The sequence below is a fragment of the Achroia grisella genome, unplaced genomic scaffold, assembly GCF_030625045.1.
Source record: "Achroia grisella isolate CSIRO2021 unplaced genomic scaffold, CSIRO_AGI_Agris_v1 utg13031, whole genome shotgun sequence".
Taxonomy (NCBI): Eukaryota; Metazoa; Arthropoda; class Insecta; order Lepidoptera; family Pyralidae; genus Achroia; species Achroia grisella.
The window spans coordinates 1-23,786 of record NW_026712616.1 but is presented as its reverse complement, the minus strand read 5'-3'; the positions used below and the strand labels follow the sequence as shown (position 1 = coordinate 23,786).

The 23,786-nt window shown below is 43.2% G+C and overlaps 1 protein-coding gene across 1 annotated transcript; it reads right to left on the bottom strand.

Annotated features, from left to right (window-relative positions):
• Positions 1 to 9,981: 9,981 nt before the first annotated feature.
• LOC131855090 (uncharacterized) lies at positions 9,982 to 23,720 on the bottom strand (the record flags this gene model as incomplete). The annotated part of the gene is made up of 13 exons (XM_059206304.1): positions 9,982 to 10,105; positions 10,140 to 10,569; positions 10,650 to 10,851; positions 11,259 to 11,351; positions 11,733 to 12,277; positions 12,384 to 12,563; positions 12,768 to 12,779; positions 12,944 to 13,063; positions 13,166 to 13,286; positions 16,297 to 16,399; positions 16,499 to 16,655; positions 23,213 to 23,344; positions 23,570 to 23,720. Coding segments are annotated over 13 exons (2,370 nt in total), but the record flags the coding sequence as incomplete, so codon positions are not given.
• Between the last annotated feature and the right edge of the window lie 66 nt (positions 23,721 to 23,786).

Here is a 23,786-nt window from a genome sequence, read left to right as displayed (position 1 = left end):
GAGCTGTGCGGACACGAGCACCGCGTGGCGCGCGTGAAGCTGGCGCGGGACGGGGCCGCGCTCGCACCGCCTCCTGGGACGCCACGCGCGGGTGCGCGTGCTGTGCACACGAGCACCGCGTGGCGCGCGTGCAGCTGGCGCGGGACGGGGCCGCGCTCGCCACCGCCTCCTGGGACGCCACGCTGCGGGTGCGTGCTCTCTCTCTCTCTCTCTCTCTCTCTGTGTCTGTCTCCCTCCCCCCCGTGTGCGTGCTGTGCGGACACGAGCACCGCGTGGCGCGCGTGCAGCTGGCGCGGGACGGGGCCGCGCTCGCCACCGCCTCCTGGGACGCCACGCTGCGGGTGCGTGCTCTCTCTCTCTCTCTCTCTCTCTCTCTGTCTCCCTCCCCCCCGTGTGCGTGCTGTGCGGACACGAGCACCGCGTGGCGCGCGTGCAGCTGGCGCGGGACGGGGCCGCGGACGGGGACCGCGCTCGTGCTCTCTCTCTCTCTCTCTCTCTGTCCCCTCCCCCCGTGTGCGTGCTGTGCGGACACGAGCACCGCGTGGCGCGCGTGCAGCTGCGGGACGGGGCCGCGCTCGCTCTCTCTCTCTCTCTCTCTCTCTCTCTCTCTCTCTCCCTCCCCCCGTGTGCGTGCTGTGCGGACACGAGCACCGCGTGGCGCGCGTGCAGCTGGCGCGGGACGGGGCCGCGCTCGCCACCGCCTCCTGGGACGCCACGCTGCGGGTGCGTGCTCTCTCTCTCTCTCTCTCTCTCTGTCTCCCTCCCCCCCGTGTGCGTGCTGTGCGGACACGAGCACCGCGTGGCGCGCGTGCAGCTGGCGCGGGACGGGGCCGCGCTCGCGGGACGCGCGCGGGTGCGTGCTCTCTCTCTCTCTCTCTCTCTGTCTCCCCTCCCCCCGTGTGCGTGCTGTGCGGACCGCCTCCGCGGGACGCCACGCTGCGGGTGCGCTCTCTCTCTCTCTCTCTCTCTCTCTCTCTCTCTCTCTCTCTCTCTCTCTCTCTCTCTCTCTCTCTCTCTCTCTCTCTCTCTCTCTCTCTCTCTCTGTCTCCCTCCCCCCCCCAGTTCGCTGTCTCTCCCTGTATCCACAACAACGAAAATCTAAAATAATACGTTTTCCCACAGATCTGGGCGTAATAGCGAGATGGACCGTCACCCAGCGCCCCCTCACATTCCAGCATCATCGACTGCAACCATGTGGCGGACAGCTGCGGTCCCATCCGGCCCGTCTGAAGTCGCGTCCGGTCCGTCCGCCGGCCGACCAGTCGCTCTCCACGTGTGAGCGGACGGATGCTACTGAAACCGAGTCAAGTTTTTGTTTCAAATTATCGTCATTATGTTGTGAGAACTTCGTTCATCACACGCACAACACAAGTGTCCGGACTCAAGAAAATGCAGAAAGTCCATTACTGTAAGCCAAATACACACGTGTCCGTAGGTTTATTTAGGCTAACTCACCGTTCTTTGTTAATTTTGTATTGAATGCTATATCCTTAGATTATGTTGGTGATTGAAATGGAAGTTTTAACCAGAGTACTTATTTGGTTTTTTAGCTTTATGAGATCTTGTTACACTTTACATAATTATTGTGGTCGAGTGGCATTGATCAGCTCGGTGTAAGAACATAATCTGAATGCCTGCAGAAAATATCTTTGATGCAATAAATAGTACGAATTGTGGATGATGTTTCGTTTAGCAAACAGTACTCGGTGTGAGCACAGCCAAAGAATTGCCCACTCTGTGCGTGGTGTCGGCCGATGCACACCTCTGTGTTGGTCTGCCCCGTGTGCTGGTGCTCCAAGTACTCGATAATCTGTGTTACGTATATATTGTAATCTACAAATAAATTCCGCCCGAAATCCCGGAGAAATCGTTAATCATTTTATCTCCGCAGAGATTTTAAAATATCTTTAGTAGATGCCTGTGTCACGTAAGAAACCAGGCGCAACATTTCTAGTTTCGAAATATCAGTTCAGGTTTAGGGTCTTCAGCGTTCAGCCTTATTATAGGAAAGCCAGCGTTTATGAAACTACAACTTTCTTCTAGAAGCAAAGTGTATAGGTGAAGACAACTTGTGTCTGGGGCGAGCCCGGCCGCCGCTGTGATCTAGAGACGAACGGTTAAGTCGAGTCAGGACATACACGGTGGAAAACGTGCGTTGGCTCACCACGAAATGAGTCACTTAAGTATTATAGATATAGAGGAAAAGATATACCAAAGAAGATTAAAATATGTATCGTGGTGCAGTTCCCATGCATATAGACAACGGTTCCCACTGTCCAAAAGGTGCATAACATTATAGTTGAATAAAATAATGCATCTAGTTAACAATATTAACATTATCCGACGCGATTCTCGTGGAGAATATTATATGAGATTGTTTCTCATTGCATATATTCAATTTCTTTATTGTGAAATACAAATACAGTTGATTTTAATGATAGGATGAACTTAAAAATATTTTAAATTATAAAAAATACATGTAGCCAAGTAGGTATAAAAAATACCTGTGGCCGTTAACCGCAGCTACTTTTTATACTTCACAACATTCATCTCAAGGGCTGGTGCGTTTTTTCCACTGTATATAGGTACTAGGTATGTATAGTTTAGTAGGTATATTTAAACGTCTGTCCCTCAGTATTGATATATTGTTGACAGATGATTTCTAGCAGTAGTGGTACGAGGCGCGTGTGTGGTGTGAGCCGTGTCGGCGGCGGGCGGAGGCTCGGGTCACGTACACACTCGCACGTCACATGTAAGGCGGTTATTGAGAGTTTGTGCTATATTATGAATTGTATATTTGTAAAATAGAAGGTTAACTATTATAAATCTCGGTTGGCATCTATTGCGAACTATAATACTAATGCTATTTACATGTTTCTCTCGATGTGTAGTAGTGCGTGGCACGGCACGTGTCACGTGTCACGTGTCACGTGTCACGTGGTACGTGTTTGTTGTTAGGGATGATAATAGATTACATTCGCCTGCGCCAACGGTTTACGCTGGCACCAGTCGAGGATGATAGAATGAGCCTGAGGTCATGTCGGTTAGCCCAAATTCACCAGGAATATATTATGATGGTTTCCACGGAACACCGCGCGAACGTCAACCTGTCCTGGTAGATAGTGGGTTGCTGTGGGGTCATCAGTCCACATTACTAACAACCTCCCTCACGTGGTATATTGTTATGGTTGCTCCATCTCATGGTTCATCTTGTTTACTATCTTATCTATTCCACAAGCTAGAACGTGGTCCTGAACCACGGTTTACCGTATGCAGACTGCGGAGTCTCAGTGTTTCCGTATTATATGTTTGCCCGAACAAGGAGAACATTACAACTATGAAATACTAGTTCGGCAATGAGTTTAATAACAGAAACGCTTAGAGTTTATCAAACAGGGACTTCCTGAATGGTCTGAGCTCTAGATGACACAAGTGAGGCCGGCCCATATTCTTTGAAACGTTTGAAATTGAAACCTAAATTTTGAAGAATAAATCGTAAACGTAAAATCTAACAAGATCTAAAGTCGCTCTGCAGTAGGAGTGGAGCACCAAGGAGATGCGTGTGCACGTGACATATTGTTGTTTTATAATGTTGGCAGTACACACAGTAGTCGATAATCTGTCTCGGGGTTTGTCTGCACGTTTTATTTACATAAACCCAAAAGCCATTTCATGGATTACAGGTGAATAATAAGTAGACGTCAAGTATTACGTATTGCCTACCTTACGATGCCCGCTCACTTCACTTTAATGACTCTTAGAGTTTTATTATGAATATGGAAGAGTCTCATTTACTAATATAAAAAAGTAAGAAAGCCCAAAGACTTTAGTGTTGATTATTTTTAGTGGTGTGTCTATTTGCGTAGTGGCCGCGGGCAGTGAACACGACAACACCACCCGCCGTTGTGATTTCGGTACAATTATCACTACACTTCAATTTTTACTTCCTACGCGCGGTATCGGAGCCGTACTCGTACTGGAATCACTTTATTTTAATATAATGGTTCCTATACTGTCATTCTTGCCTTTACACATACGCTCCTTCACGCGCGAATAGTCATACACGCAGGAAAGAATGCACGTAAATGTAAACAAAGAGAACGAGAAAGAGCGCACGCGCATTCACGCAGTCCGTCGTGCTTCCGCGCCGATGTCGGCCATTTTGTAATGACAGTTCATTATTAAAAAAAATAATTAATTGTCATTACAATATGGCCGACATCTGATTATGGAGCAACATCATTATTATAGCATTATTGATAATTTATAAAATGTGAAACGTGTCATTGGAAAAAAAAATCATTTGTGTAATGACATGAAATACGCGCGCATTCACGCGAGAAAGAGATGAAAAAAGGATAACAATAACTCATCATTGCGAGCGATGAGTTTTGTGGGCAATGATGAGTTCAATCGTGTAAAGGCAGCTGAGATGAAAAAAAAAGAGAATGTAAAATTGTTTTTTTGTTAGAGAAATAGTAGCAGAGTTGTTGAATACTACTCTTATTGCTATTATAAGTGACTCATACTCATATAAATGAGTAGGTACATGTGCATCAATTACAATAGGTCAGTGGTGAGTGGTGACTGTTACGTGGCCGGTGGTCGTGGTATGGCCGTTGTCGTGTACACTGGCGTGCTTCGTGTCCTGTCCTATAAGAGTATATATGATGTAGTCTCTGTTGCGTTGCAGTGTAAAGTTCACGTCTCTATGTAAATATTATTTAAGCACGTCGAAGAATGATCTTGTATTTATTTATAAATATGTAGGTATCTAATGATTGCAATGTATGGACATGGCCGGCGCCGCGCCGGCGTAGCGTCGCTCTCGATTAGCTCAGTGTTATAGCCACGTTCTATTAAATTAATAATATACTTAAATGTTTAATGTTGTTTTATTCCATTACCCTTCCTCTTCACATAACTTACATTTAAGTTCAGTGTAAAGTCAGTTCTCGTTACAACTCCACGTTGAGCGTAAGTATTACTAATAAGCCATGTACTAGACTCTCAAAGAAACTTAATAATGTAGTTCAATTATTACATCTGTATACTCACTACTTAGGTACTATAGGAAACAAATATGTAGCGACACCTCATCATATCATATATAACGCTCCAGTGATGAGGTCATCACCCCGCGCTACAACCTTAATACTACAATAGTAATTAATTTTGAATTGGAGCAGTAAAACAATGTACTGTATTCTCCTGTTTAATTTGTTTTAGTAAATGTTTATAGGTAAACGAGCTGATAGAACTCGGTAGGACAGTAGATACAACGGGATCATAAAGTGCAAAGACATCCGTGGTGTGTTGATACATTGTGTTTTGTTTTAATGGATAAATATGGAATGCTGCATCCACCTGTACAGGTATATATACAGGTATACGCTAGCGATGCACCCGTAGCAGATGATATATATGAGCAAAGCCACTCACTAAACGATTACTTGAATGACGAGCGTGCATGGCAATAGTTGTTCATGCACGGTTTTTTCATTTAAATTTTAGACATAGATATCTATATAAATATATATTGTAAATAATCTGGTTTCTAAAAAAAAAGTAGTTCAATTGAGTTTCTTGCCAGTTCTTCTCAATTGGATCTATATGCTGAACTGGACGGTAGGGAAAATTTATAATATAAAATATTTGACGTTCATAAGTGGCTAAAATGTCCTACAAGAATAAACGATTTTTTAATTTGAATTGGAATATAATTTATGGGTCAGCATGATCCTGCGTCCAGAGGTCGCCTGACGATACACTCGATTACTAATTATATCCATTATAGAATTATTAAAATCCTATTTATGTTAACATTCTTAGCATTTAGAATTAGTTAATACCAGTGTGACGTGACGTCATATCCGAAGAAGATTAATAATAGTAACCCTGGAGAATTCATATATCTGATATTTAGGTACATTTGTTTTCTAAATACATTCTTAAATATTATATCTGTGAAACTAGGAATGTTCGTTACGCTTTCACGCAAAAACTACTGAATCGAACATCATGAAATTTTCTACACATGTCAGCTACTTCAGCGCCATCTAGCAGGCGGTAATGAAGTTATAAATCTCGTATACTTTTTTAATGGATTCAATGCGAGCGAAGCCGCAGGTTAAAGCTAGTACAATATACATAGAAAACACCCAAACAGATACAAACAATTATACAAATGTTTCTACGGTACGAGGAATAGAATAGAAAATCATTTATTCAAATAAACTTACATTGAAGCACTTTTGAATAGTCATTACATTTTTTTTTAATCTACCGCTCGTTCGGAAAGCTGTCTCATCACAAGAAGAACGAGCAAGAAACTTGCGTGTTGCTCTTTTAAATAATTTTATTATTACTTTACATTTTTAAGTTTAAGTGTGTGAATACAAACCAACAATTAGCACTAATTCAATTAAATACTCAAATAGAAAAAATATTGAATATATAACCAACTGGTTAAACAATTAATAAGAGGAAATCAGTCATAGTGATTAGAGCAGACCAGTCCCTACAAGCAGCACCCGTTCACGAGTATGACGGATGAGCCAGCCATCACTGCGCTCGACCATATTTTAGAGAGCTCAATAACCCGACCCACCACGCCGCCACAAATCTGGACATTTTAGCGAGCATGACTACTCAAAACACTAGACCACGTCAAAGCTACTCACAATTGCCATTTGATAGTTATAGTATTCACATTTTACATAAGAATGCATGCGGCAATCGATACAAAAACCGCTACGCTTTTATATTTTTAAAATCAATCAATTAAATCAAGAAAACAATGAGAAAATAAAATTATAACGTTGTATGCTAACAAACTAATTATTTACTTGATACGTTGTCATCTATGAAGACGTCTATCCTGTAATAGGCTTTCTTACATAAAAATTGTTTAATATAAGATTTGAATTGCCTCTCTGTCAGATTTAATGCAGATTCTGGCAGTTTATTATAAAATCTTATGCAATTACCATAGAATGAATTACTGATTTTGTGCAGACGGCATTTAGGTAAAATAAGCTTATTTATATTGCGTAAGTTTGTACTTGTACAGTCTTTGAGTTTTTTAAAACTCTCTAAGTTCTTCCGTGTATACATGATATTTTCATAAATGTATTGTGAAGGACTCTGAGCAAAACCGTTAGACTATCGAGGCCTCAAGTTGTGAAAAGTGTAAACACAGTGGGTACAGGTTTGAACGCTCGCCGTGGTGAAACAGCAAATAAAACAACAGGTGTAATAATGATTTGATTTATTTCATATATTTAACAACTGTATACATTAAAAAATCATCACACTATGTAATGGTCACAAATATAAATACAATAGTGAGCAGCATATTACCTACAAACATACACGTGTAAAATTAGACACTATACTCACTTACATTTAGTTGTTTGTTCATTTGCAAAGTGCGAGTACGATTCGGTTCAGTCTAATTATTATAAAATGCAAAATATATATATAACAAAATGAATCTGTCTTTTAGTTAGAATACAGAGCGGGCGTGATCAGTTGTTACCACCCACCGTGACCGTATGAGGGGGCATCCATAAATTACGTGAGCTGTTTATGAGGGGAGGGGATCGAGTCAAATCTAATCTAATCTTACGTTGTAGAGAGGTCTCGGCAAATATCACGCAATTTTTTTTCTGATTGAAACGAAAAAAATACTGTTTGGTTCATTTAATCCAGATTGTGCATGCTTATTACACTTATAACTCTCAGCAATATTGATTACTAGTCTTAATTAAATAGGAGAGAGTAAGAAACCTACATTTTGAAAAATGTCACGTGCGATTGGGGGATGAGGGAGGGGTTAAAATATCTCACCGGGGAACAGAAAATAAAAAAAAAACCTTACGTAATTTATGGACGCCCCAATTATGTACGTGTCATAGTAGGTACACAACGTAATTAACTTTAACAATACACAGCTTTACGTTAATAGCATAGAATGCGTGTGATATGTTCACGTAATTAGAGTATGTGCTCCGTAAGTAATCTCTCGTGGCCATAAATAGCTATACATAAATTAATAACAACAATAAAATAATATTGCGTCAATCCATCACCTTGTACCACATTGGTATAGGTATAAATTCTCATACCTCACTTCGATCACTCGGCATATACATAATTATAGTCTGTGTACTGCTACTACTAGTTATTTTAATCCCGGAGACAAATTTGACACTTACGATGTTGCCAGGTTTTTTTTTTCAGAAATAATGTGTGGGTGTTCATTTAAACCGCATTTACACAAAAGTAATAAAGTATCAATAGGTATTCATAAATATATAGTTATTGTATTTTTCACTATAATAAAGACTGCCTTTCTATAAAATAAATTACCTTTTTGTAGTCCGTCATATGACTATAAAATAAAACATAACACATTAGCTATTAAAAATTTTAGGCGCAAGGCAAAGTGAAAGGTGAAAGAAAAAAAAAACAAACACCTATTAAAAATTTTAGTTGGTTTGTAGCTTAATACTGTAAAAAATACTATTTGCACGGAAACGACAAAAATATATTTTTATGCTGTATAACGCGATCAGAGTAATGGAACCACTAGTACATATACGTAAATTTTAAAATTTTCTTGTGGAAACGTCATTATTAGTTTTAAAGCTTTATTAAAACTAATGTTTAAATAAAAGTTTCCGATTAAACAAATCGGTATCGCAGGTACACCACTACCCCGCTGTAGGTGGTAACATTATTTGAAAATTTGACATTTACACCTGTCAATTTAGTCTCCGGGATTAAGAAACAGACTATAGTAGTGATGCTGCCTATTACTTAATACGTTTTAGGCCAATGTTTCCCAGCAAGTGTTGAACATTATGTTCAATGCTCATATCATACAGGCTCTTCACACCAAGTAGCTCCAAGACGCACCAATCCAATGTGTATTTTAAAGTTATACTTTTTAATAAGTTTTATACTAGACTACAAACGTTTGGATGAAAAATATGCAGAAATACAAATGTATTGCTTACTTTTGTACATATTGCAAGTGCTGGTAGACAGTGTTTGCTTCGTTGTGCCATTTTTATCATAAAATTATGGATAATGTGACATCACTTTCTACTTTCATGGCATTAGAGAGCAAATCACTTAGAATTGGATAAGAAGATTCTATTTTTTTAATAATTGAGGTACAAGAAAGGAAACATTGTCATTGGGAGTCACATTCAGCGTTACTAGTATGTTTTAGCTTTTAGCTTTTAAATTGTATAGTATATAAGATAGATAGCATCTAAGAATACTGTAATGCTGAATAAATGTCTTTATTATTATTATTATTATTATTATTATTATTTATATGTGATATTTTCACAATTACTTACAATTAATTGGTGTATGTTCAGTATTCAGTTGAGTACAGTTAACAACCCGCCTCGCTACATTAATATTACTATTTATTAGTTAATATAATATGAACTGTGATGAGTAGTAATTATGTTTGTATTGTCTACTTAAATATATAACGTCTACAGTAGTATAGGGTCGTCGTCTTGAGCACCAGTCACCACTATCACTACTGTGTAAAGAAAGGTGAATACTATTACAGATGTCTATGATGGCTTTTTAAAAGGAGGAAAGTTTTTACACAGAGCGTGAGCGAGGGGATAGTGAGTCTTCCGGGCTCATCGGGCCGCTACAGCCGGTAGAGGTGCAGGTCGACCGGCCGGGGGCGGCGCTACAGCCGGTAGAGGTGCAGGTCGACCGGCCGGGCGGCGGCGCTACAGCCGGTAGAGGTGCAGGTCGACCGGCCGGGGGCGGCGCTACAGCCGGTAGAGGTGCAGGTCGACCGGCCGGGGGCGGCGCTACAGCCGGTAGAGGTGCAGGTCGACCGGCCGGGGGCGGCGCTACAGCCGGTAGAGGTGCAGGTCGACCGGCCGGGCGGCGGCGCTACAGCCGGTAGAGGTGCAGGTCGACCGGCCGGGGGCGGCGCTAGCCGGTAGAGGTGTAGGTCGACCGGCCAGCCGGTGACGCTGACCCGGGGCGGCGGGCCGGCCGGCAGCCCCGGCTCGCGCTCCGCCCGCGGCGCCGCCAGCGCGTGCGCCGCCACCGACACCTGCAACGAGCGGCGGTCACACGGGGAGTCGAACCCGAAGCGGACTCCAGCATTGGCACTCACCTGCGTGCCCGTGAAGTCCGGTGCCCCGTCGATCAGTAGCTCCAGTTCGAGCGGCTCGCCGCGCGCCGAGTGCAGCGCGAAGAAGTAGGTGTCGCGCGCGCCCCAGGGCGCCGCCCGCAGCGGCCGCGAGCCGTCGCCGCGCCGCAGCCGCGCGCCGGCCGGCGGCGCCACCACCGCCACCGCGTGCGCCGCGCCCCGCGCCGCCACCCGCAGCCGCGCCCCGGCCGCGCGCACGAGCAGCGCGGCGCGGGGCGCGCGGGGCGCGGCGGGCAGCGCGTGGCCGCGCGGCACCAGCGCCAGCACCGGCAGGTAGTAGGGCGCGCCGCAGTACGCCCACTCCGCGCACTCCTCCGCCGTGGGCCGCTCCTCCCACGCCGCGCCCGCCGCGTCCGCCATCGACACTGTGCACCGAAAACTGCGATCAGGACGCTCGCTCGCCGCCACCTCGTCGATCGCCGGCCGCGACAGGCGGGGTACTGACCGCGCGCGTGCAGCGTGCGGCGCGTGTTGGCGTCCAGCTCGGGCGCCCAGTAGTAGCGCTGCACGACCGGCTCGCGGCCGGGCACGTGCAGCGTGCGGAGCGTGTCCAGCACCAGCAGGCGCTGCGGGCGTCGCTCCGTGTAGGGGTCCATGGTGGTGGCCAGCGCCGCCGCCGCCACGCCCGCCGCCATCATGCACCACGCCTGCACACGCGCACACTCAACACACACCCACACCGATACACACATAATACACGTAAATTTTTTACACGCTTTCGATACTATTGATATAGAACTTCTAATATATATACTTGCGTTCTATCGTTGTAATAAAAACACCTTGCAATAGTTCACTAGTTATCTCATGTATCTGTTGAAACTCAAAAACATAATATGCACAATCTCAATTTAAATTAAATTAATTCAAAGAGTAGTTCCACAGGGCTTTATATTAGGACCGACATTAATTATTTTTTACAGTGAATAAGCATAAATAAAGCAAGAAGCTTGCATCCAATTCTGTTTTTCAATTCCTCGACATGTTATCGTTTTTATATTACAATAATAACTACCATGACTTATTTATGACATTTATTTTAACTTGTACTTACTATTTTCCGCGAGTGTTTGACCACGAGCACGAACGGTAGCAGCCAGTTAGCCACCGTGAGCGCCAGCACCGCCGTCACCAAACCTATTAACACCTGACGCACACGCAGTGTCAACACATTGTATTGTAAAATTATGTAGGTGTATAAATTTATTACTTATATCACTCGTAGTAGATACAAAACACTTAATTAAACACTGCTAAATAGTATTGCAGTATCGTAAGTTTTGAAAGCTTAGCGTAGATCAGATGTAAGCGATACGGATATGTATATATCACATACACACATTTTGTGTTCATAAGGTTACAGCGTCCCGTTCGTCCGTTCGTCTTTTTTAGTCTCGGATAGCGTATAGGCTATACGTCGAGAAATTTCAGGGGAGCATCGACTAAACTAAACGTTATCGTGACAAAATTTTCGGTTCGTTTCGGTCGAGAATCTACGATGGTAGTATAGAGCGGGCGGTATACTGACGTCGGCGGGCAGCGGCGGCGAGCCGGCGCGGCCCGCGATGGGCACCAGCGTGGCCAGCGACCCCGCCGCCAGGTAGCAGGACTGCAGCGCCGGCAGCGCCGCCGCCGCGCACCAGCACAGCGCGCGCGCGCGGGGCCCGGCGCCGGCGCCGCTCGCGGCCAGGTCGGCCGCCGCCGCCGGCAGCGCCCACAGCAGCGGCAGGAAGGCGGAGCGCGCGCCCGCCGCCGCGCCCGCCGCCAGCAGCAGCCCCGCGCCCGCCGCGGCCGCGTCGTGCCGCGCGCGCGCCGCCCACCAGCCGCGCACCAGCCGCCCGGCGCCCGCCCGCCCGCCGCGCGCCAGCTCCGCCGCCCACGCGGCGCCCAGCGCGGGCAGCGCGCACAGCGGCGCCAGCAGCGCGGGCCGCGCGTAGTACGCCAGCGGCGCGCCGGCCAGCAGCGGCGCCGCGCCCAGCGCCGCGCCCGCCGCCGCGCCCGCCGCCGCGCCCCCCGCGCCCCGCGCGCCCGCCCGCCCCACCGCGCGCCACCACTCCGCCCGCGACACGAACACTGACACAAATTTATATTCGAAACCAAATTATTCATAGAAATTTTACAAGGTAGCCGAATTGAAACTATTAGACCGAGTCGTATCAGTATAAACGGACGGACTCACGGTCGCGTGCGGCGAGCGTGGCGTTGACGTGTATCTTGAGCACGAGGAGGGCGATCGTGAGCGCGGCCACGGAGAGCGCGAGCGGCGCGCGCGCCGACACCACGAACACGCCCAGCACGTCGAAGTACACCGGCTGCCGGTCACGAGCCCGCGCCCGCGCGGGACAGAACTCGTCGTCGGCTCGACAGCAGATCAGTCGCACTGCATATATCATCATAAGTTGACGAACTGTTGTACCCGTCTGAACTACGTCGTCGTACACTAACAGTATGTCGTGAACTACATACAATCATCAGTCGCACTTAGGTGTCTCATATTTCAACATAAGACTGTGGCCGACCGTCGAGCGCGAGCACGTTGTCCCCGCCCCAGCCACCCCCTCACCCCTCACGAGCCCTGACCCCGGCCGCCCCCCCACTCACCCCTCACGAGCGCGAGCACGTTGTCCCCGGCCGCCCCCACACACACCCCTCACCAGCGCGAGCACGTTGTCCCCGACCGCCCCCCCACTCACCCCTCACGAGCGCGAGCACGTTGTCCCCGGCCGCCCCCTCACTCACCCCTCACGAGCGCGAGCACGTTGTCCCCGGCGCGCTGCAGCACGGCCGCGGACACGGCGCTGGCGTCGTCCAGCGCGGTGTGGTACACGTACCCGTTGCTGCTCCACGCCAGGTCCACACCTGCACATGCACATCCGTTATATACCACACCACAAAAACGCGCGACTAATCATTTTCAAAATGTGTCGAGTCGAGTGTCGTCCACCCGGCGCGGACACTCACCGGAGAGGTTGCCGAAGTCCCGGAAGATGCGGAAGTCCGTGTCTGCGGGTATGAGACCGCTCTCGAACATCTCCTGCGCCACCGACGACGCGAACGGGTGCGGCACCGTCGCCGCGTACACCTGCACACACACACACACACACATACACATATCGTGGCGGGGCGGGGGCGGCGCCCTCCGCTCACACGCACATATCGTGACGTCACTACCGCTCGCACTCCGCCCCGCGCCCCTTCCCCGCCACCCACTCAACGCACGACTGACGCCAATGGACAGTATTGTCAGTCGTGCATACATTCTCATCATCATCAGTCGTGCACGCATCGTCATTCTCCGACGACTTTCGTTTTGCTGTTACAGCCTCATCGAATTATTCAACAAACTGCTAACAGCGTCCACTATGTCACCTAAGAATCAATATAGACTGGATATATTACAGCTACAATCCCACCTCCGATCGATCCCCGTCCAATTCTGGTTGGAGCCCGTAGCGGAGCCCTCAGACTAAAATCGTATCTGTCAGGCGAGAGTTTACCTTCCACCGCTGAATAAGTCACCGCCCCCTAACGTCCGGTGAAGCTGTAAAGGCCAGCTGCGGCCAACAGCATTAGAGTAGTCCAAAAAAAAACCACAATCTCAGTATGTATACTGAATGAGTCTGCTGTGACCCATACAATCTGAATACTATGATGTATAAATGATAAGTCCGAGCTGCTTTCCAACTTGATATATTGAGTACAAATGCACGCCGTCTTAAACCAGGCTGGGGCCTTTGGGCACAAAAATTCGGGGCCTTTTTGGAAAGTAAAAAAAAGCTCATTAGGTATAAGAACATAGGAATAGGCGAAGTTATCAGTATAATGACGTAGTATGTGCCTTGTAAATACCTTCTTTATCAGAAGGTATTGACATTACTGATTTGTGAAAAAAGTGTAGTGTGCCCGACAAAAATCTTTTGAGAATAAATGTGTGAGAAAAATTGTCAGTCCTTCGGGGGCCCCCTGAGAATGGGGGCCCTGGGCACGGGCCCCGTGTGCCCTTATTGTAAAGACGGTATTGAATACACGATGATTGAGTATGGACTAATGATTGCTTGTGAGTATTTGGTGTACTGAAGGGAAAACGGTATGCGTGGGCGTTATATTGACGCGGAGCTGTGTAAAATGCTGACGGTTGTACCGTGTCGCACCGTACATATAGGTTATATCAAATCGGACAATCATTTATTACTAGTTATAATTTTATAAATCACAATCTCGCTTCGCTCAAATCAATTTTCATGAAAGTTTCTTGTTGTGATGAGTCTACTTTCCGAATGAGTGACAGAATAAAAAAATGTGACTATTCAAAAGTGCTTGTATTAAGTTAATTTGAATAAAGATTATTTATAACATTTATGTTGTGAACTACTATTTAAAATTGTTCATATACAAACTATTAGTGCAATTTTGGAGTTCGTTGGTTTTTTTTTTCCATTCGTACATTTATATACGATTTGTTGTATTTTTAAATTCACTACAACTGCAATTTTGCTGATAATCTATAAAATTGATTTTTTTAAAATGAATCTTTATTAATATTTAATTTTTTTTTCTTTAATGTTGAGATAGATTGTTTAGGTATTTTGTTATGTTTTGTGTTAAACAGTTAGTATGGATATTACAGAAAGAAACAGTAATTTTAAATCATATTTTCTGCGATAACGTAATTTTTGGGAGTGTCCGCATTGATTGATTGTTTCTTATGATAACACACAACACCAATACGATATATATATATATATGGACACTGAGTAACATTCCGTCATTATTGATTCTAATGCTGCCAACGTTTCGGTGATGGAGATGTAAATTGAAATTATTATTTAGTATCCGATCCGGTCACTATCCATCAAGAAAGTATGGATATTTAATGAAAAAAGAAAATTCACCCGATTGTGTGCTGTGTCAAAAAGTAGATGTCCAGCACCTGTTGATGGAATGTGATAGGAATCGAGCAGAGACGGAACTATTTATTAAAACTTTGACCAGATCGTCGGTCCACCTTGCTGGAGGCCTTCCCACGCTGCGTCTTCCGGTCCGCGGCGCCACTCGAGGAGTTTACCGCCCCAACGGCCATCTGTCCTACGAGCTGTGTGCCCTACCCATTGCCACTTCAGTGTCGCAATTCTTCGGGCTATGTCGCTCTCTCTGGTTCTTCTGCGGATCTCTTCATTTCTGATTCGATCTCGCAGATAAACTCCGAGCATAGCCCTCTCCATTGCCCTCCGAGTGACTCTGAGCTTGTTTTTGAGACCCATAGTTAGCGACCACGTCTCTGTGCCTCAAGTCAAACTTCATACACCTCACCACAAATATAATTGAAATTAAAATAAATGAGGAGCTCATTTTTTATTATATTAATAGATGCCCTATGTCTATCATCACTTAGCGTTCATTACTGAAATTTCTTAGTAAATGCTGAGGTTTTGATGCTGAAAACAGTTTTTTGTACACATTGTTTTTGTTCAACAGTAAAAAGTATAATACTGTTTAAAACAGTTTAGTTGGCAACTTTAGGTGTGTGGTTAAAGATTTAAGCATACATAGGGACGGACAGACAGCGACAGCGACTTTGTTTTATACTATGTGATGATTTGGCCTCCGGAAACTCCTCGCATAAGAGGTATGAATGTTGCTGTTCATGCATACAGGCGGTCGTCAAGTTAGGCCATTAGCTTATTTGCAAATTCAGATTAAAAATACATAGCACGTATAATGTACACAATGAAGACAAGTATATATGCGACCATCAGTCTTACATACAAAATTCTCGTGTCACAATGTTAGTTACCATACTTTTTCGAAACGATTTTTTTATGAAATTTTATATGCATATTCACTAGGTGACCTACTCATAAGTGATAAAGGTTCGTCCTCTAATATGTTATTTTTATTTTATGGATATCACTTTTTTGTCATTTTTTTTATAACATATCATGGATATAAGGGTGAAACTTTCACCCTTCTATAATCAATCCATATTTTATATAGCGATTTTAATTTATATGGTAAAACAACGTTTGCGGAGGTCAATTCGTATAAATATATAATAATAATAATAATAATAAGTGTGTGTGTGTGTGTCTCACCTCCACAATCCAGGGGTCGTGGGGGCCGGCCTGGAACAGCACCTCGCGTCCGCCCGCGCCGCACGCCTCGATGTTCACGAACGCGCGCACCGACCGCGCCCACCTGCGACACACACGTGCACGTGAGGTGGGGCCGACAGCGGCCACGTGGCGGCCACGTGGCGGGCACGTGGCGGGCACGTGGCGGGCGCGCTACACGTACGGGTGGTGCGCGACGAAGGCGTGCGAGCCCTGCATGATGTTCTCCTCGGCGCCGTTGAACAGCACCAGCACCGGGTGGTGCAGGGGCTGCGGCGTGGCGGCCAGCGCCCGCAGCGTCTCCAGCGCCACCGCACACCCCGCGCCGTCGTCGCTCGCGCCTGCGCCCGACACACACACGTACACGTACACACGTACACACGTACACACGTACACACCCCGCACACTAACTTTTTAAAACTACACTCGCGAGCATAACAATTTGGAATCAATATTAAAAATGAATTTGGTGATACCAAAACGTTTAAAGTTAACAGTTTAACCTTTCAAATTATTAGAAACTAGTTATTAAGTACTCAAAACCGCGCAGAATAAATTCCAAGTAAAGCTCGCGAGTGTAGTAGCTTGAAACTTATTTTTTACGCAGTTGATTAAATATAAATTTTAATTTCAACACATTCAAAATTTTAACCTTAATAAAATAAAATAAAATAGTGGCTGCTACAAATGAATGTGAGTTAGTTTCATAATAGTAATAATTATCTCCTGTTGCTATTATCCATGTTGGCGAAATAAAAATATATTTACTAATGGTTTCTACATGTTGGTTACAGTTCCTGTACATAAATAAAGGTGGTCCCAACAATAACAAAACGCAATATTGTCTATTAGTTGTGTAATATCCATAGACACCTAATTTTAACAAGCTATGTGACAATACGTGTTATTATGACAAAGTACTAGAGGTATAAAAACTGCACTAACCAAAGTAAATTTGAAAAATCGACTTTAAAATCTAAAACATTAAAATAAAATATACTTTTTATTTGACTTATTACAGTTTAGCTCTAAGCGTGTGAGAAGTGTTTACATAATCATATCGGTCGTGAACTCGTGACCCTGCGGTGTATATTTTCTAATATTTACGACTACAAGAGAGATTTCGGTTTCGAGCTGGTGAGCTTATACGCTCTTGTCAAGATTTACGTAACAATTATTCCCTCCGATCGATCCCCCGTCCAATCCAAACGGGGACCGGTGTTACGACGGCCTGAGCCGAGGTTCGAACTCCTAGCGGTGCCCTCAGACTAAACTTGTATCCGTCAGACGGGAGTTGGCCTTCAGCCGCTCCATAAGTCCTTCCTTTGGTTCGGAGTGCCATATACACTCGCCCCCTATCGTCCGGTGAAGCTGTCAAGGCCAGCTGCGGCCAACAGCATTAGAGTAGTCCGAAAAAAGTCACAATTCCTTCTCATAATGGTCACCGGTACACTAAATGAGTAGTCATGCTCACTAAAATGTCCAGACATGTGGCGGCGTGGTGGGCCGGGTCATTGGGCTCCCTAAAATATGGTCGAGCGCAGTGATGGCTGGTTCATACGTCATACTCGTGAACGAGTGCTGCTTGTAGGTAGTGGTCTGCTCTTATCACTACGACTGATTTAATCTTATTGTGTTTTTATATTTGAGCCTAAATAAAGTGCTGGTTGGTTCAAAAAGTTCACATTTTACAAGTCGAAACGTGTGAATACAATCTACCAACCAGCACTTTATTTAGGCTCAAATATAAAAACACAATAAGATTAAATCAGTCGTAGTGATAAGAGCAGACCAGCCCTTACAAGCTTTATTATTTAAAAGAGCAACACACAAGTTTCTTGCTTATTCATCTTGTGATGAGGCAGCTTTTCAAATAAGCGGTAGATTTAAAAAAAAAATTGTTTTTATTCAAAAGTGCTTAAATTAAGTTTATTTGAATAAATGATTTTCTATTCTATTCTATTCTATTCTAAAAATAACCGTTTTTTACTATGTACATGCATATGAATATAAATACGGTACATACACCAAAATAACATTTTTTACAATTTTTGTCTGTCTGTCTGTTTGTTTCGGCTAGAGATTAGCCAAAATGGCTGGACCGATTTTGACGGGACTTCTATTTGCAGGTAGCTGATGTAATAAGGAGTAACTTAGGCTACTTTTATTTTAGACGGATTTTTTTATTTTAGAAAAATTCCACGCGGACGTAGTTTCGGATGCAGCTAGTAAATACATATATGTATATACTAGCTTTTGCCCGCGACTTCACTCGCGTTAATCCCTCTTGGGGTAGAATTAATCAAAATTCTTTCTTACCGGATACCTACGTCATAACATCTACCTGCATGCCAAATTTCAGCCCGATCCGTCCAGTGGTTTGTGCTGTGCTTTGATAGATCACTATGTCAGTCAGTCAGCTTTGAGTTATATATATTTAGATTTATATATGTACATACTATTTATATCTAGATACTACAGTACACTTCTTATTACAGTAGGTATCTTATTAGCTGTAACGTTAGTCAGTTTTTAAAGCTTTCGCTCCATGGTCAATAAAGCCTATAATCCTTGAGGAGTTAAAGAAATCCGATGTACACCATACATAATACATACAAGAGTTATCTGGTGCCGTGCACATGTACTCGTCTAGTTATCGTACCTTGTCGTATTAACTTGTTTAGCGAGATTAGATTGAGTGGGCAGTGACATAAGCCCGACCGTGCCCATTATTATGATGTTTCGTTTCAATTATACGCACTCACTACTCGTTATTATCCGCTAGTTAGTTTAACTGGTAGAGGTTTCTTTTACACATAGATCCCAACTTTGAGCACTTTTGGTCTTTGAACTTTGCTACTTTGAATATTTATTATTCCCTATACTTACCCTCGGACACGAGATCACGTGTGAACAAAGGTTTTTTTTTTTATTGTTTATTATATGTCAGAGGGTTCTTATGAAAGAAAGTTGTCCGAACATTAGAAAAATTAATATGACCTTTAAATTTACTTTAGTGTTTGCCTAATGACTATTGGTGCACAATACGCAGAGTTAATAAAGAACAACGTCAGTCGGGTCAGCTTGTATATAATATTCCTAGCTACTCGCCCTGGCTTCGCCCGGGTGTACATGTATTATATATATAAACCTAAAAAAAACGCTTCAAAATCCGGTGCGTAGTTTTAAAGATTTAAGCATACATAGGGACGGACAGACAGCGGCCGCCTTTATTTATTTTATACTATGTAATAATTGTACATAATACAAAGATAAACTAATTTTAAAAACATTTATAGTTAGTGCTCCATAAAAGTTTTTCTATTGGGCAGTCTGCTCGATGATCGTTGAACTATGTCATACAATGTCTATGTTTTTTAAAATGTCAGAAAACAATCGAGTATTTGGATATTATGCAATTCAAGAACCCGCAGCTGAATGTTGATGAGGACAAAGATTTGTGATTATAATTGATGATTTAATAATTAATCATCACTAATTATTAAACTATCATCATAAATTTTTAGTTTTCATTTAATTTTGTAAGTTATCTTGAATAACATTTAGATTTTATTTAACTTTGTTATTACCAATACCAATTTTATTAGTTTGTGATCTTGTCGAGCTATTGCAACACACAAGTTTCTCGCTCATTCTTCTTGTGATGAATCTGCATTTCGATTGAGAGGTAGAATCAAAATATGACTATTCAAAAGTGCTTGTAATGAGTTTATTTGAATAAGGATTATTTCTATTTCTATTGTCAATTTTGCTGTTTACTTTGTTACAATATTAGTAGTTTAGAACTTAATGTGCTATCGTCGTCGTCGATTCTCTTATTGTATTCATTTACTAATAAAGTCATAGCAGAGAGGGTGGACTAGTGTTGCCAGATCTGATTTGTTTTAAAGCAGTACTTGTGGTCAAAAAAATTGGGATTTAGAGTTGCAGATCGGGACAGTAAACAAAAAACAAAGGGTTTTTAAGTCTGGATTTTTATTGCGTTTTAAATTACTAGTGCAAGTATAGTATTATATTAATTACCTAAATTGAATATGTATTTAGGAAGATACAAGGATCGATGCCTATCGAGTGTCAAAAAAAATAGAGTTGTCATATTGGGACGCAGATTGGAAACCGATCTGGAGATAGGGATCAGTCTAAGATTGGTAGCGATCTTGGATTGTGGATACGTTATTAATTTCGGGCGTTAATCTTACATAACAAGTAAACAATGTTGTCTAATCAGATATATAGCGCCCGGATCAGGTACAAATCGGGACGCGTCCCCAGACTCCTGAAAATTGGGACGTCCCGCGCATTTCGGGTCACCTGGCAACACTAGGGTAAGGTCATTATTATTCCCGCGGTGTCCACATATATTTGTAATCAATCAGTGATTGTGAACCACTTAATGAGCCATACAAATCTAGTCCGTCCTAATTGCCCGCTCTACAAATTATATCAATTGAATGTAATGTGTTCAATTGCCACTTAGTACGGCGCGTGGTATTCACGCGTTTCCATGGCGGCCGGCATAAGGCAGCGTGCACTGGCGACGCGACAGCGATATGGACTGAGCGGGATTTGAACTTACTATCTAGTGTAAATACTAAATACTTATTACTAAATACACCACTATACCTATTGAGATAATGTTTTTAACTTAAATAAGCAAGTTATCTTGAGTCGATATATTTATATTACAAGAGAAGGTTAAAATCGTAATTTTATAAAATTACTAGCTGTTCCCGCGACTTCGTCCGCGTGGAATTTAACTTTATTTTTCTAAAATAAAAGTAGCCTAAGTTACTCCTTATTACAACAGCTACCTGCCAAAAAAAGTCCCGACAAAATCGGTCCAGCCATTTCAGAGATTAGCCGGAACAAACAGGCAGACAAAAATTGTAAAAAATGTGATTTTGGTGTATGTACCGTATTTATATTCATATGCATGTAGTAGTAAATGGTTATTTCAATATTACAAACAGACACACCAATTTTATTTATATGTATAGATTATATATTATAACTTACTATGTACTATTTATCGCCTGTAATAAAGATGTATTTATGAATGTATATATTATTATTTTTATTCTTACTGTCCAGTTCAGTATAGAGAAGCAATTGAGATCTGGCAAGAAAGTCATCATCATCTGCTTCTTCCTTATCCCATTTATTTGGGGTCGGCGTAATATGTTTTTCTCTTCCATTCATCCCTGTTTTTTATAACCTTTAATTTTTTATAACCCGGTTTCCTCACGTTTTAAGTTATGTATTTGTAATCGGCGAATAAAGAATTTATTTATCTATCTGGAGCAGTTATACCGTAGGTATAGTAGTGTCTACTACAACTTTAGTTGAGTTTTACAAATACTTGATGCCATTCACATCATTGCATAGTATAAAACAAAGTCGCTGGCGCTGTCTGTCCGTCTCAATGTATGCTTAAATCCTTAAAACTACGCAACGGATTTTGAAGCGGTTTATTTTACTAGATAAAGTGATTCAAGAAGCAGTTTATATGTATAATACGTGTACACCCGAGCGAAGCCGGGGCCGGTAGCTAGTTACCAATAAAAAGGAAGATTTAACTTTCCACGTTAATTGAGTAGTTTTAGTTTTCCCTAGGTTTATATTCCATGTAATGTTTATTTTTTCATAATATAACTGGTTTCCACGGACGTCCTTTGTTTTATCGTATGCTTTATATTTGTTAAGGTCCAATTTCGACGGACTGACAAAGATTTACTAATATCCAGTAGTAATAACGCTTAAGCCTGCGGACGAGCGGCTGTTTGGATATTATTCTGAGAATCGCGCTTGTCCCCTCTTCCGCTTATTCGTGTAAACGAAGCCTAACGAGCCACAGCGCCGGCGTTAGTGCAAATAGACTACTAATTAAATTATTAATGCATACGTACGTGTGTACATACTGATTTTATTATGAAGGATATCATAACAGGTTAGGTCAGAGGCCCGCAGGCGGAGGTACCATATTACCATAACCATTACACTGGTTCATTGACGGTAGATTGTATGGAAATATACATATATTTTTTACTCTTTTTGTACCCAGGTGGTAATAAAGCATGGTATATATTTTTTTTCGGACTACTCTAATGCCATTGGTCATCAAACAGTAAGAGACGCGTGCAGATGGCATTCCATACCCACGGAATGACTTAGAACAGGTTCTTACCAGATTTGTCTGGGCAGGCAGAGAAACAAGAGCGGTAAAGGTGAATGTTGATGTACTTCGGCAAAGCACCTTTTAAACCTAACTTTTAACAAGTTCGCAAACTGCTCGGCGTTTCTCTGTGCTACAAGATGGACCCGGCACCCGTACGGTGAATCCATAGAATGCTAAGAAGCTTTCTCTTACATTCTGTTAGAGTATGAGCGCTTATTGTACCTACTTCACGGACGCATGTAAATACGGACAGTGTCAAACATGTGTTATCGACACTGAGAGTTGACATTCGATAATGACTTCCAAAACTTTCAGAAATCATTATTGATTAGGAACTAAGTTTATTCTAATCTTACTGCGCTATCATCGTAACACAATTATTAAAACATGTCTTTGCTATAAATGCCTTTTTATGAAAAATGTTCAATTAAGTTTATTTCAAAAAATATTAAATAATGTTAAAATGTAATGTGAATAATTAGTATTTACTTCCTATACGAGTTAGCGTACAATAAGTAAATATTAATTCTTAATATCATCATGACCGAATGGGAGTATCGCAAGGTGCGATTCTAGGACCACCTCTGTTTATTAAATTCTAAATGACTTAGATCTATCTTGTTCTATCATGCTATTTATACATATATGTAATGCTATTGCTGACAGTGGGTCTGCAGTAGTACTGATAGTGAGTGCACTAACCGGGACTGTCGGTGACGGTGTCGTAGTGGCAGTTAATCAGCAGCGCGGTGCGCTTGCCGCCGCCCGCCGCTTCGCCCACACCCTGCACGCGCACCACCACATTCTGAATGTCATGGTACACGTTGTTCATCCCTGTACACACACAGCATACATCACCATACGCTGTCTTCCACTTACTGAATCTAGACCTACTTTTTTATTCAAATTACAAAATCTTAATAATAATAATTTAAACGACATCATCCAATGTATCACATTTGACGCAATTATTAGTAGTACATCAGTAGTATATCATCATAACTGTACTGATACTACTGATGTAATACTAATAAATTAAATACAATACAAATTGCAGACCGTCGAAGAAGGTGAGGTCGAAGGCTCCGCTGGCCCTCTGCACGTCGAGCTCGACGCGGTTGTGGCGCGAGGCGGATTTGGCAATCTCCTGTATCGCCTCCACCAGCATGCGCGCACCGCCGCCACCTTCGTTCTCGTAGCTGCCGGCCACCTACCATCACGCACACCCAAACAACTTACTATACATACGAGCTATGTCTCGGTTCCAAGACTGACG